The sequence below is a fragment of the Gadus chalcogrammus genome, chromosome 4 (assembly GCF_026213295.1).
Source record: "Gadus chalcogrammus isolate NIFS_2021 chromosome 4, NIFS_Gcha_1.0, whole genome shotgun sequence".
Taxonomy (NCBI): Eukaryota; Metazoa; Chordata; class Actinopteri; order Gadiformes; family Gadidae; genus Gadus; species Gadus chalcogrammus.
Window position 1 is genome coordinate 20,288,337 of NC_079415.1, and position 13,010 is coordinate 20,301,346.

Genomic DNA, 13,010 nt, shown 5'->3' on the forward strand with positions numbered 1-13,010 from the left:
TAATTGATCGCAGGTGCTAAGTGAGCGAGTGTGTGAGGCCACATGGCCTCAGATAGGTATATATGGGATTGGGACAGCACTTCACCTGAGCACATGTTACCTTGACAACGTTGAATGACAAAGATGTTGCTGACACATGCCGGTTTGGGAATTCTCATTTTCAACAATTTTTTTGTTATTTTGTAAATGCAAACAAAACAATCGGCTACAGCAAGTTATTGATGTCAAAAAATATAATTCTTACTTTTGAATACTTCAGTATAAAGGATTTATTGAATAATTTAGGTAATTATAAGAACGGGCTACATTTGACTGAATTATAAAAGCTATAAGTAGTAATATGAATAGCCGTTTGGGAGCAAAGAAGGCGGCTCTTGTTGGTGAGCTGATCCAAATGATCCCGGCTCACCAAAATAAGCCCGTAATTCCCATCTGATCGCGCATTGACAGTAGCGTCGTCTTGTTGTTTACCTTCCTAATGTCCGGATTTCCCTATGGTCTACGCGGTATACGTCACAACGCTTTGAACTGTGGGCAATTAATTTAGGCGAAGTCTGCACTGATGCGGACTCACGGAAAGGGCTCGATAAGTGTGGACTCAAACCCTCACGCCCTTTGGAATTCGACATTGGGACAGCCCTAAAGCCTTAATAATTTCGCGAGAACGTGCAATAAAGTCCGTGAGTCCGGACATTGGGATTGGACCCATCAGGTGTGTGCTGTGCTCCCTGCAGCACTACACTCCTAATAACAAGGCTGTTGGATGTGTGCAGTGCACACAGCAGGGTGGGCTAGATCCGATGCTAGGCTAAACGTGTACACACCGTGAGGCTGGCTCTCGTATGGTTGTTGTTGTTGTGGTTTCCTACCAGGATAGTTTCAACGAGAGCAGCGTGAACAGAAACACCTTTACACGCCGTAGGTCACCCTGGTGTGTGTGAAACGTCCCGTTACCATCAAACCCGTCCCCACGCAGACAGACCACTGTGTAGCTGGTGCTGTTCACGGAGCGAACAGCCTCGTAACATATCAACGCAACCACCGCGACGGCCAAAGGCGATACGACAACGACACTGTTGTTCGTTTGGTCGTTTTCGTTATAAACGTCCGAACGGCGGCATCGTACAGCGCAGAGCACGCGAAGGAGCAGTACCTGTCCGCGTCGGGTAAAGCATGCGCGTTGAGGATGCGTGGCTACCCGGCCCCGTCCCCATTGCGCGCATGCGCACATTGATTCGCCTTCCTCTGCCGACTGGGGACCCGCCGAAAACGATTACTGCTCCTGCGCTTCTCAGGGTCGTGATCGAAAGAAGGTAAGACGCAACGTGTTCGTATGCTGTGTTGATCTCTGACGATGTTCCGTGTTGGAAGAGACACTTTAACGCTGGTTTCTGTGGTTCGTGGCAAGTTAACCCACAAGTGACTATCGCGAGAGTCCGACAACATGGTCAGTCCATGTGAATGATCCGCTATGCGTTGGAAGGTGGTTTATGTTGGGGTTCAGGTGTGTTGGCTGGTTGTTTAAGTTGGGGTTCAGGTGTGTCGGCTGGTGGTCTATGTTGGGGTTCAGGTGTGTGGGCTGGTGGTCTATGTCGGGGTTCAGGTGTGTTGGCTGGTGGTTTATGTTGGGGTTCAGGTGTGTTGGCTGGTGGTTTATGTTGGGGTTCAGGTGTGTGGGCCAACCACATTTTTTGCTGTTGATACGTGACCAGGCGTGAATTTGGTAATATCTAGGGCTATTGCTACCACACACACACACACACACACACACACACACACACACACACACACACACACACACACACACGCTGAGTCCTGCACTTCAGTTTGTCAGACCCCCGGTGTCTGTAGTTAGCTGTGCGTAAAGTTGGGGCTCATTTTCGCCAGTTACCACACTACCACGTATATATCCAGATGTTTAGGTTCAGTGACCTTCTCTTTAATAACGTCCTGCAGTCAAAATATGCTGTGTGTCCACAGAACAAACAAATATAGACACACAAACAACAATTGACCTGTCCTGAGGTGGTGCCCTGAAAGCGTGAATGTAGTCTACATCTGGATATTATACACATTGAGATTTGTTGTGTCAATGTCTGGCAGTGGTAGGGCTATTTCACAATATATCACGGACAATAATCCGTAATATGTCTGTCGCTCAACTTCCATTCACTTCTTCCTAAAGTCCCATCATTTAGATAGCCTTTCTTTGATTGATACACTGCACAAAACCTCTGCATTATTAAGGGTTCTGTATATGGGGGTCATGGGGAGTAAGCACTGGTGTGTGTGTGTGTGTGAACAAAAAAGTTGAGAAGCACACACACACAGTCTTCTATGTAGTCAAACCCTCCCACAAACACACCATGTAGTGAAAAACAAACATTATTAACCGTACCCAAACACCATCTCAGCCAGTATGTGTTTACAGTAGGGCCGCCCGAAAAGGCTTGAATCCTTCAGGATGTCCAACTCTCAAAACACAGGTTAGGTCTTATTTGGAACTGAAGCCATTATCAAATATTAAAGTTAACATCGCTGTGTAATAGCCTTCTACAAATATATATCTCCTGATTACTAAATAATTCATCTCTTTCTGTCTTTGCGTCTCTCTCGCCCTGGAGGGAAATTATCCTTCCCATAATATTTGGTGTGGACCATTAAATAATTCAACCGTCCATCCATAGATTGTTTGTTGAGTGGCTTGACCATTTCTCAGCATCGGATTATGGAAACACAACGCTACAATTTTCAGAGGCCCTACATAATGAGAGGAACGTTTTTTTTCCCACCCACAGTTGTCTGCAGCTCACCGTCTGTGGAGTGAAAAGGAGAAAGAAAGAAGGCGAAAGGAACGGAGGTACAATCAGGCAGAGAAACTCAACATTATGACAGTCAGGGTCACTGTTTATCTCCCAGTCTGCAAGCTCCGCCAATCATTTGGCGATAAGAGGTTTCCACTTGAAAGTGGTTTTGTGCTTGTAATTATATTGTTTATTTTCATTGATTTGCTTCTTTCTCTGTTCTCGTCTTTTTCTTGTTTTCTTTCTTTGCCAAAAAACTCATTATCACGTCTGACATCTGGCTGGCTCTGGGGCTGTTGGCCCTCTGTATCGATTGTAGCGTTGTGATCAAAGACTAGATATTGTTTCTGGGCTCTAGTGGCATTATAATATGGTCCTCAATAGATGGCTTGTCTTTTCCATGTACGCGCTGGCTGCATTAGCGTTGAATTATTTTGTGTCTATTTTATTTACCCAAAGAAGAGTGAAAGTGTCTCCATGCTAAGTAATCCAAAATGTCAAATGTCGTATGAAGCTGTTGATAAGTTAAATGGGGCGGACGTGTGGCTCAGGAGGTAGAGCGACCTGGCTGATAACCGGAAGGCTGCTGGTTTGATCCCCTGCTCCTCCAAGGTAGAGTGTCGAGGTGTCCATGAGCAAGGTATCTAACTGCTCCTGACGACCTTGCTGTTGCCCTGCATGGTTGACTCCGCCGTCGGTGTGTGAATGTGTGTATGAATCGGTGAATGTGAGGCAATATTGTAAAGCAGTTTGAGTGGCCACTGGTTAGAAAAGCGCAACATACATGCAGTCCATTAACCACTTAAAGTTAGGGTAGGCAATTTACTTTTAAAGCATTTTTTTGTCATATTTGTTAAAATTGTCTTTAAATCCTGACGGAAATCATTAAATCGAATGCTTTGACGAAACAAGAGAAATCAAGTATCTGTGGGTTACTCTGGGCTGTAATAAACCTGTTGAATCAGTTATTTTGGGCCTAATGAAATTATTGGATGTCTTACCTGTCAGTCTACCTAGATGCCCAGCGACCTGGGCTACTGCTAAAGCTAGCGAGCTAGACATGTTTTTTCGGGCAGTGGCTTTAGAAGGAGGCCTGAAGGGAGGGGTGGGATTATTTCTGTTGGATACCGAAAAAATCGTACAATCTCTTGCTGGTTCCTCCAACTTGCCTGACTTAACTTAAACACATGGCAGATGAGCTTTGCCATTATTTATTTGTTCATATACTATGAATGATGACCTATATGGCAACCAGTTTATGCCTCCCTATACATACATTTGTGGAAGTTAGATCTTCAGCGTAGGCGCAAATAATAATAGTCAATGCAAAGACGTGAATAGATGCAAAATTCCTGCCAGCGGCACGGATGGTTTGAATGGCGCAGCGCCAACGACCTTGTTCACTTGAGATTCACGTGATTCTCCTCTCGCAAATGTTGGCTGTCCCGTGAATTTTGTTTGATGCTGAATCACTTGCGCAGCCTCGCCCGAGTAACGAGGGTACAATATTTGCTTAGCTTTTGGTGTGAACGCACCTCTTAGAAACTGCAAGTATTGGTCGTATACTATTTTCCTCTCTTGCAAATGTGTGTGTGTGTGTGTGTGTGTGTGTGTGTGTGTGTGTGTGTGTGTGTGTGTGTGTGTGTGTGTGTGTGTGTGTGTGTGTGTGTGTGTGTGTGTGTGTGTGTGTGTGTGTGTGTGTGTGTGTGTGTGTGTGCGTGTGCCAACTGTAATGTCTGGCTGGCCCAAAAGAACAGCTTGCCTCCGCAGCTTCCAGCCTCCTCTTCCCTGCCCCCATCCACAATCCACCTGGTCGCTGTGTACCTTTACAGCTGACCCACCCCCGTCTCCCTCCTCTCCGCCGTCTTCCGTCATTTGATTTCTTAATCGCAGCGTGTCCCTCTCCTCCTCTCCTCTCCATTTTTTGCTCTCCTAACACCTCCTCTTCTCTCTATTCCTCTCTCTCGTCTTCTCCTGGGCTCTCATCTCCTTTCTCCTCTCCTCTCCTCTCCTCTCCTTTTCTCATTTCCTCTCACCTCTCCTTTTCTCCTTTCGTCTTTCATTTCTCTTCTTCTCTTCTCCTCTCCTCTCTCTCCTCTCCCTACCTTCCCTCCTCTCTCCTTTCTCATTTGTCTTCTCCTATTCTTTTTCATTTATCCTCTCCTCTTCCTTTCTTCTCTCCTCCTCTCCTCTAGCTCCTCTTCTTTTCTATTACTCCCCTGTCTTGTCTTTCCCTCTCTCCATTTCCTCTCCTGATATGTACCGTTTTTCTCTCCTTTTCTCACCTCCTCCTGTACCCTCCCACTCTCTCTTTCTTCACCTCCTCTTCCTAAGATTTTATTGGACAGAAGAGACAGACATTTTCCTCGCTCTGTTCCGTGTCCCTAGCTGACCCCCCTTCGCACGTGCACACACACACACACATCGAGGGGAGTGCTTGACGACTTAGCTGGGTGAGTGGGGGGGAGTGAGACTCTGCAAGCCCCTCACCCCCCATGAGTCTGGTGCGCCCCCGTGAGTGGCTGCCTTCAGCGCTGACATCACACCGCCAGCAGGCCGCTGATATGTCGCTGTTTCCAGGGCCAACTTGCTCACTTTACCCGCGCACTGGCCGCGGCAAAGGTAGACTTGCGTTTGCACAGTCTCTCGCTCTCTCTCGCTCTCTCTCCCGCTAGCTGTCACTCGCCCCTCCCCTCTCCCCCTCCCCTCTCCATACATAGTCTGTCTTCCTGCTTGCGGTTTTCCCTCGCACACTCACTTGGAGGAGCACTCGGAGGAGCACCAGTGCGCGGGTGGCTGCTCCTGCCTTAGGAGGAGGAGGAGACGCACGCCACCTTCGGGGCTACAATGGACACTAGCCCAGGCTGTGGATGATGGAGGAGGTAGTGGCCCGGCAGGGAGGGTGCTACAGGTAGGGCGCACCTCGCCTGGTGGTATGTTTTATCATTTGATCCACCTTAATTTTTAAACTCTGGTTTATAGTTAGTGAAGCTTGGTAACGCATCATTTACCTCGATACGTGTTCCTTTGTCTTTCTTTGAAGTATTTTTTCTATCGGACGTTGTTGTGCCTCTAGTTTTTCTGCTGTATTTATGTCGTTAAATAGTTACCTAGACGTCTGCTAGGTGTGATGTGTTTGTTCCCCAGACTTTTCTGTTATTTTCTGCGCTCCACTTCAGTTGGACAGTGCGCGGCGTAAGCGTCGAGCGATCTGCCCTCACAGATGGCCGCTCTTTTTTTGTTCTTGTCAATTGCCGTTGATCTTGGCTCCGACCATCCGACATCTCATTCCCTCATCACAGTTAATCATGGTTAGCTCTTCATCCACCGTGTGTGTGTGTGTGTGTGTGTGTGTTCTACTACTCACATGAGTCTAGACCTCTTTCCGATTGGGTGAATAGCTCGTTAACTGGTGCTCGTTAACAGCCCGATCGCCACTTTCTATTACTAGGGCGACTTAACTTAAATGGCATAAGCCATTAAGAGGCTTCACCTCGTCTGTCCTCCTTTTCTCTTTATCTCTCTGTGCCGCTCTTTCTTTCTCTCTTCTTATGTCTCTTTTACTCTCTCAATCAGCTGCTCTCTCTGCCTTTCTCTCTCACTCTCGCTCGCGCTCTCGCTCTCACTCCTGCTCTCTCAGTCTCACTCTCTCTACCACATTCTCTCTCTCTCTGCCTCAATCTGCCTCTCTTTCTCTCACTCTGCCCCACTCGGCTCTCGGCTCTTCTCCATTGTTGTCCAGCCAAGCTCCTCAACCACACTTTTCAGCAAGATTTTTCTTTTGTCTTGTAAATATTCTTTACACGACACTTGATTGTCTCAAAAGTAATTTTCCATTATTTACTGTTATTCAGCTTTTTTTAAGGTTCTGACAGTGAATACAGATGTAAGTCAGTGATGAGCAGGTAGGTAGGTCAGGCATCTCGCTCAAGGGTGCGGCCATCAGGCTTCAAACCCACAACCTTTTGGGCTGGGAGGTGAGAACACCCAGACCCACTCGACTGTCCTGCAGCTCTATTTGAGGTAAAGGATTTCAGTGTGAGTGGGTGTGAGCACCTGCCTGTGGTTCCGGATGGGCTCCGTGTTTGTGTAAGCGGACGTTCTCCAATAATTACCTTGGGATGGCTATTCCCCGGAAGCTGCGGCGGAGAGACAGGTAACAGATTATCCCGCGCTGCGCGGTGGATTTAATTTATCACGCTGCGAGTGGCCCCCCACTGCTCTGTAGCGCCAGTTAGCGCTTCCCCACGCGAGCCTGTGCCGGTGCTAACCACTCCACTCAGAGAGGAGTTTGTAGACCCCACAAGTCATGCTTTTATTCAATATCATGTGGTTGGTTTTCAATTGCACACATCCACTCACTGGTGTCTCTGTGATACGGAGGACAAGGGGTTGCTGTCCATGTCAAGTCTGTGTTGTTCAACATTCTCTCGCTCTCCCGCTCTCCCTCTCTCGCCTTCTCTTTATCTCGGTCGGTGCCAATGATTGGCAATTAGTCGCCCAGATAGGGACTGGATATGGGGAGGATTAGTTGAAATATGGCAGCCAAAATCAATTCCATTACCGGGAGAGCTTACCGCCAGTGTGTATAGCAGCTCAAATTAGCTGTTTTATTTGAAAGCCACTCGCAGGGTTAGGTTTTTTTACTCGCCACGGTTCCCAGTCTTGCCTATATCGTGCCGTTTAATAGCCCAGACTGCCTTGAGATCGCCGCGGGCTTTCGAAGCAGTCTGTCTGTTAATTGCCTTGAACAAAAGTGTGTTTTTTTTTTTGTTTTTTTTTCAAATGTTTTTCTTCGTCTTTTTGGTTTCTTCCACATGGGAAACGTTGGAAGTCAGTTGGAAGAGCGACCAGGGTAATTTATTCATTAGCATCTGCGTGGTTGATGGTCTAAGGCGCTGTTCCTCAAATTTAGTCGTGTGTTCCCTTAGCGGTACTTTTTAAGGATTGCAGGGGGTGGGGACATGTAAAAAATACTTCACTAAATCAAGGGCTTTCACTTTGACTTTAAAGGGCTACTTGGTTGAAGACATTTCTTTGTGGGGGTTCATTTGAAACTAACGGTGAAAACCCCTCGTCTCATGGGTTGGCCGTCAAGGTTAGAGAGACTTAAGATTACATTCATGAACATTATATTTATTTAGCTGACGCTGTCTTCCAAAGCGACTTACGATAAGTGCATTCAACAATAATGATATAAGCATAGTAGTACTGCCCTGTGGTACTTCACCAACGTTGTACAGGTCATTAATAGGGCTTTGATTCTGTTCACCACATATCGCAGAGCGGTTTATCCCAGCAGGGACTTGGCGAGGAAATATCGCCGGCATCACAGCCTGACATGCGATCGACGTTGTTTTATTTGCTGGCGGTTACATTTTTGTTTGCTAGCAGTTGTCGTGCTTCAGGCGAAATGCCGTTAAAGGTGTAGAGTGTTAGCAGGGGGGCGAGCAGTGGGGGTGGGGCATGTCGGAATGGGCTTGACGGATGTCTGAGATGTCTGACTGTAACAGACGTACTCGTTGTGGTGGTTAGGCACCGCTCAAAGGCTGCAGGGTTGCAGATAAAAAAATTATATTGTGCCGCGTCGTACAGATCAGCCCGGGATATTGCACGCACGCACGCACACACATAGCATCAGTAGCGGGAAATAGATCTCATGAGTGTACATTTATAGATGTAAATCTAAGCCGTGTATATTGTGTTGTGTTTTGAAGAGATGGGTTGTTTGCTTGTGTGGGAGAGCTAGTCGTTTTATGCATGAGAAATGGGTTGCTATGTGTGTAACGTGTTGTGCAACGGTTCAAATATATGTGTTTGCGCGTGTGTGTGTGTGTGTGCATTTGTGTGTGTGGTTTAAAACACACGCTGCAGCCTAGCATTTGAACCATGGTACGACCAGTCCCTCTATGGCAGCAAGGTCCACCACGCGAGTTGGCTTCACCCAGCCAGAATTAGCTCTGCTCTCATAAGATCAGAGAAACGTCTGCTGTGACTTGAACTAAAGCCGCACAGACGGCTTACTGAACTGTTATGTTCTTCTCATAGACAAACCAGGCTATCTCCAAAAATTCAAACCCTGCCGGCCGCTCATATCCCATAATTGTTCTACTTATTATTGTGAGGCATTGCCTGACATCGCTCTGCAAGGCTGGAACTGAGGTGTGTTTTCTGAGGGTGGGGGGGTGGGGGGGGGGGGGGGGGGGGGGCGGATGGCACAGTATAGTGTTGAGCTTGTGCCGCTCTCGGCCGAAAGATACTGGATTTGATTCCCACAACGTCCGTAGTGAGGTGTTTCCGTGCACAAAAGTTAAACATCTGGCGGATAAGCAAGACCCTGCTCACGCCCCGATGACATGTATATGTATTCACCAGTCGTTTAGGAAAATAGCGACTGCTAATTAAGTACTAAATAATGCATGTAGGTGAACAGTGAGCAGATTGCGGCATGGAGGTAGGTCCGGGTGGGGGGTGATTCGGGCACTGCGGGTTGGGAAGCAGCCACGCCCAAATGCCATCGGATAAGCATATGCTCCCCAGTTGTCTCCACCCTCCTCCTCTCCCCCCTGGCTCTGTTGCCATGGCGGCATTATACCTGCTGGCACACACACGCACACGCACGCGCACACGCGCGTTAGAGAAGATTGAGTTTCACCCGTGTCTTTTTGACCTGCTGTGACGACTGTGTGTCTGATTGGCTGAGACACAGCGACTCACCGGTTGACGGCCTATGGCTTGGCTCCATAAGGAGCGCTTCCTTTCTTTTGAAAGGCCGCTCGTCATTAATCTTGAAAGAAACGTTATTTGATGAGTGGTAGATATCGACCAATCGGACGGGCCAACAAAGGGCTTCTGTTTGACCTTGATGTGAGGATGTGCGTCCTGGTTTGGTCATTAAATACGTGGAATGTATCCGATAGTTCCGTGAAAAATAGAATGGTGTTGTATAAGCTGTCCAATCACTGACTAGGATGCGCAGCTGATGAAGACAGATTTTACATTTCCGTTCCACAATTTCCTCTTGTTCCACAGCAGGTCTAACCGTGTGGATGTATTAACGGCCGGTTCAGACCCAGGCTGACCAGTGCGGGCAGCTTACTTTGTGTTAAGGAAACCCTCAGAAAGATGTGGAGCATGGTATTCGGCAAGAATGATTGATGACTTTTCCAAAATGTCAATTTTAGTATTGAAAACTATCTCTCCAACCGCATGTTGGAGAGATAGTGGGGATGTCACAGCCCTTGCATCGAGTGGTGGAAGGGAGGAGGGGCTACCGAGACTGTGGCATGACCTATGACCCTGAGGGGGAGATCGAGACAAGGAGGTGAGGCAAACAAGACTGGGACGTGGCTTATGTCAATAGGGTTGACACCTTGGACAAGGCGGCGGGCAAAAACGAGACTGGGGTGTGTCTTGTACCTCTTGGGGTGAGATTGATGAGAATGGGGTGGGGCTAAAGAAAAAAGGCGGGGCTTTGGATGTGGGTGCGTTGTTTTAGGGGAAGGGGTTTGTAATACAGAGGCAAGAGGCCTGGCCTCGGAGGCGGGGTTTATGGTAAAAAGTTCCTGCAAAGGAGGTGGGGTTAGTGAGACTGGTGGGGCTTCTAATAAGGGGTTTGTCATAATGAGGTGTGGTTCAGGGTTAGGGGAAGGGAGGCAGTCCAGGAGGCTGGGTTTTGGGTTGGGTGGCCATTTTTGTTCTCGCAGCGAGGTGGGATGGAGGCAGGTACCAGCGCAGCTGGAGGAGGAAGAGGAGGAGGGAGGAAGAGTGGATGTATCAAAGGGCTCTGGGGGGGCTTCTCCCTCCCTCTGAGATGATCGGTGCTGCTGATGAGAACAGAAAGAAAGCTAGTGAAAAAAGGTGAAGGAAGCGAGTTGTGGTTGAGTGTTGGTTCCCACATTACATTTACATTCAGGGCAGTTAACGACGATTTTTCCTATGCGGCTTACAATTAGTACATTTGTAAGAAGAAAGGGCAACAACAATATATCGCTGTCGGTACAGTAAGAATGTTCATAGGACCAATTGCATAGCACTAACAATCACTATCTTAACCCATTCCCTGTATACAACAGAGCTAGCTAGGATAGGATGCTACACAAATAAGTACAATAACTATGAACGACATTCAATAAGTGCGAACATTGAGTGCCAGGACGTACAACATACAATAAGTAAGAGGAGGGGTTAAGCCTATCCAATGGACAAGGCTGGGCATGTTAAAGGACCAAACCAGACATGAACCAAGTTCGCAGATGCAACTGATGTTTAAGCAACAAAAGAAAACAGCTCGGCAACTCAGTTCGTCGATCTGAGCACTGAAACCTGGTGAGACACGGCTATGCTGCGGGTCAATAAGAGTCTCTCAACGTCACCACCCGAACCATATCCATCACCATAGCGTGTGTGTTTGTGCGCGTGTGTGTGCGTGTGTGTGAGAGAGACACATCGTAAGACACCCAGTAGACGGAGGGCTATGTGATGGAGGGACTCGCTGTCTCTTTGCGTTGCTGCTCTGGCGAATTCCTAACCTGTGGTTGGTTCCTGACTTTACTTTAAATATAATTATATTTCTTTTTTTTACAAGGATGGCAGCTGTGTCGTTCACCCCCTGCACTCCACTCGCTCTTTTCCTCCCCCTCCTCCTCGCTCCCACTCATCCATTATTTATGGCACATAGGCACGCATCAGCCCAAAATATGCAAGCGCGCACACAAACACACTCAGACATGTGCACGCACACACACGCAAGCCAACTCTCGCAGAACGTGGGTACACAGTTGCACCCTCTCACCAAATTGTACAGACAACACGTGCACTTTGACAACCCAGACACACTCAGCTTCTTATGCACACGCATGCACGCACGCACACACACACCCTTGTGGTAATGCTCTTAGCACACATAATCCTAATTCGTTCAACTTGTGTATGTGTGTGCACACACACACTTAGAGGCACTTGTCTTAAAGCCAATGCACACTGTTGGGCAAGACTCGCCCAACGCTTTCGGTGACAACTGTTCCATGTTTTGAAACCCTTCCCCAACACACGCATTCTTCCAATGCCCCTAACGACCTCTTAACCTCTGACCTCTCCCCCTCCCCTGCCCAGGTTGGCGTGGACCATGAGCACGTCAAAGCGTTGCGCCGGTGGCCTTGCTGCCACCCGTGTTGTGTAGCGTCTGAGCGGGACATGGGCCAGACCGCCCGCCACATCCCACCTCAACGCCCACAGCAGACTGCACCAGTAGATCGCCTTCAGGTGTGTGTGTGTTTGTTTAAGAGAGAGAGAAGAAGTGTGCGTCTAGCTCATGTCTTGCTCAACTTTGCGCCGGGCGATAATGACCTCTCTCCCGGGGCACAGAGCCATGCTCATTATTTATAATCACATACAGGCTGCATAACGACCAATGAAAGCCTTAAAGACTGCTGCCGGCCAAGGGCTGGGACAGGTAAAATAATACTATTAATTTCAAACCTCACAATTACAATTTTGGGGTGTTTTACTCATGCATGTGGAAGCCGCACAACACGGCCGCCTTTCCCCCTCTTTTAGAGCAGCTCACAGACCTATTACTATCACTGCCGGAGAGCGGCCAGACACCAGGATTCATATTCAAAGGCCAAACTCCTCCTGACAGCCGGCTGCCTGGACTCCCCCGGCGTGTGTGTGCATGTGCGTGCGTGTGTGTGTGTTTAAGGGAGAAAAGGCGGACTGATTTGTTTGGGGATGAGGCAGATATCCATCATGGAGTGCAAAGGGAGGGAGAGAGAAGGAGCGAGAAGGAAGTGGAATAATATGTGGCCGATGTATCTTTGAATCTTTAAAACATATCGACACTCTCAGGGGAATGTCGCTCTCGCATGGAAGGCGTCCGCAGCAGATGGTAAATATACAGGACCTGGGAGTAGTAAACCTCCCAAGTCCTTTTATTTCTTGAAAGTTATATAAAATGCCAGCCGGCGTCTCTCTTCATGTCTCGAGTCTTGACAGTTTGTTGAAATTCAGCAGTTGAACTCCCCTGTGTTCGATGGGCGGACCCACACGTATATGCACACGCACACATACACACACACACACACACACACACACACACACACACACACACACACACACACACACACACACACACACACACACACACACACACACACACACACACACACACACACACACACACACACACATAAACACATATACACA

The 13,010-nt window shown here is 48.0% G+C and overlaps 2 protein-coding genes across 5 annotated transcripts in view; one reads left to right on the forward strand and one right to left on the reverse strand.

Annotated features, from left to right (window-relative positions):
* The window catches only part of zranb3 (zinc finger, RAN-binding domain containing 3), a 98,860-nt gene extending 97,501 nt beyond the window's left edge, over positions 1-1,359 (reverse strand). For 2 of the 4 annotated variants that reach the window (XM_056587963.1, XM_056587960.1), the window contains exon 1: positions 1,154-1,359. In XM_056587963.1, coding sequence (XP_056443938.1) covers positions 1,154-1,231 — 78 coding nt within the window. In that variant the 5' untranslated portion in view covers positions 1,232-1,359. Of the gene's footprint in view, positions 1-824 lie in introns of all 4 variants that reach the window. The other 2 variants (XM_056587962.1, XM_056587961.1) reach the window with 2 other exon arrangements.
* LOC130380926 (R3H domain-containing protein 1-like) overlaps positions 1,144-13,010 on the forward strand; it is a 64,891-nt gene continuing 53,024 nt past the window's right edge. The window contains exons 1-3 of the mRNA XM_056588356.1: positions 1,144-1,313; positions 2,799-2,860; positions 11,919-12,068. The gene's annotated coding sequence lies outside the window, so the exon portion shown is untranslated. The remainder of the gene's footprint in view (positions 1,314-2,798; positions 2,861-11,918; positions 12,069-13,010) is intronic.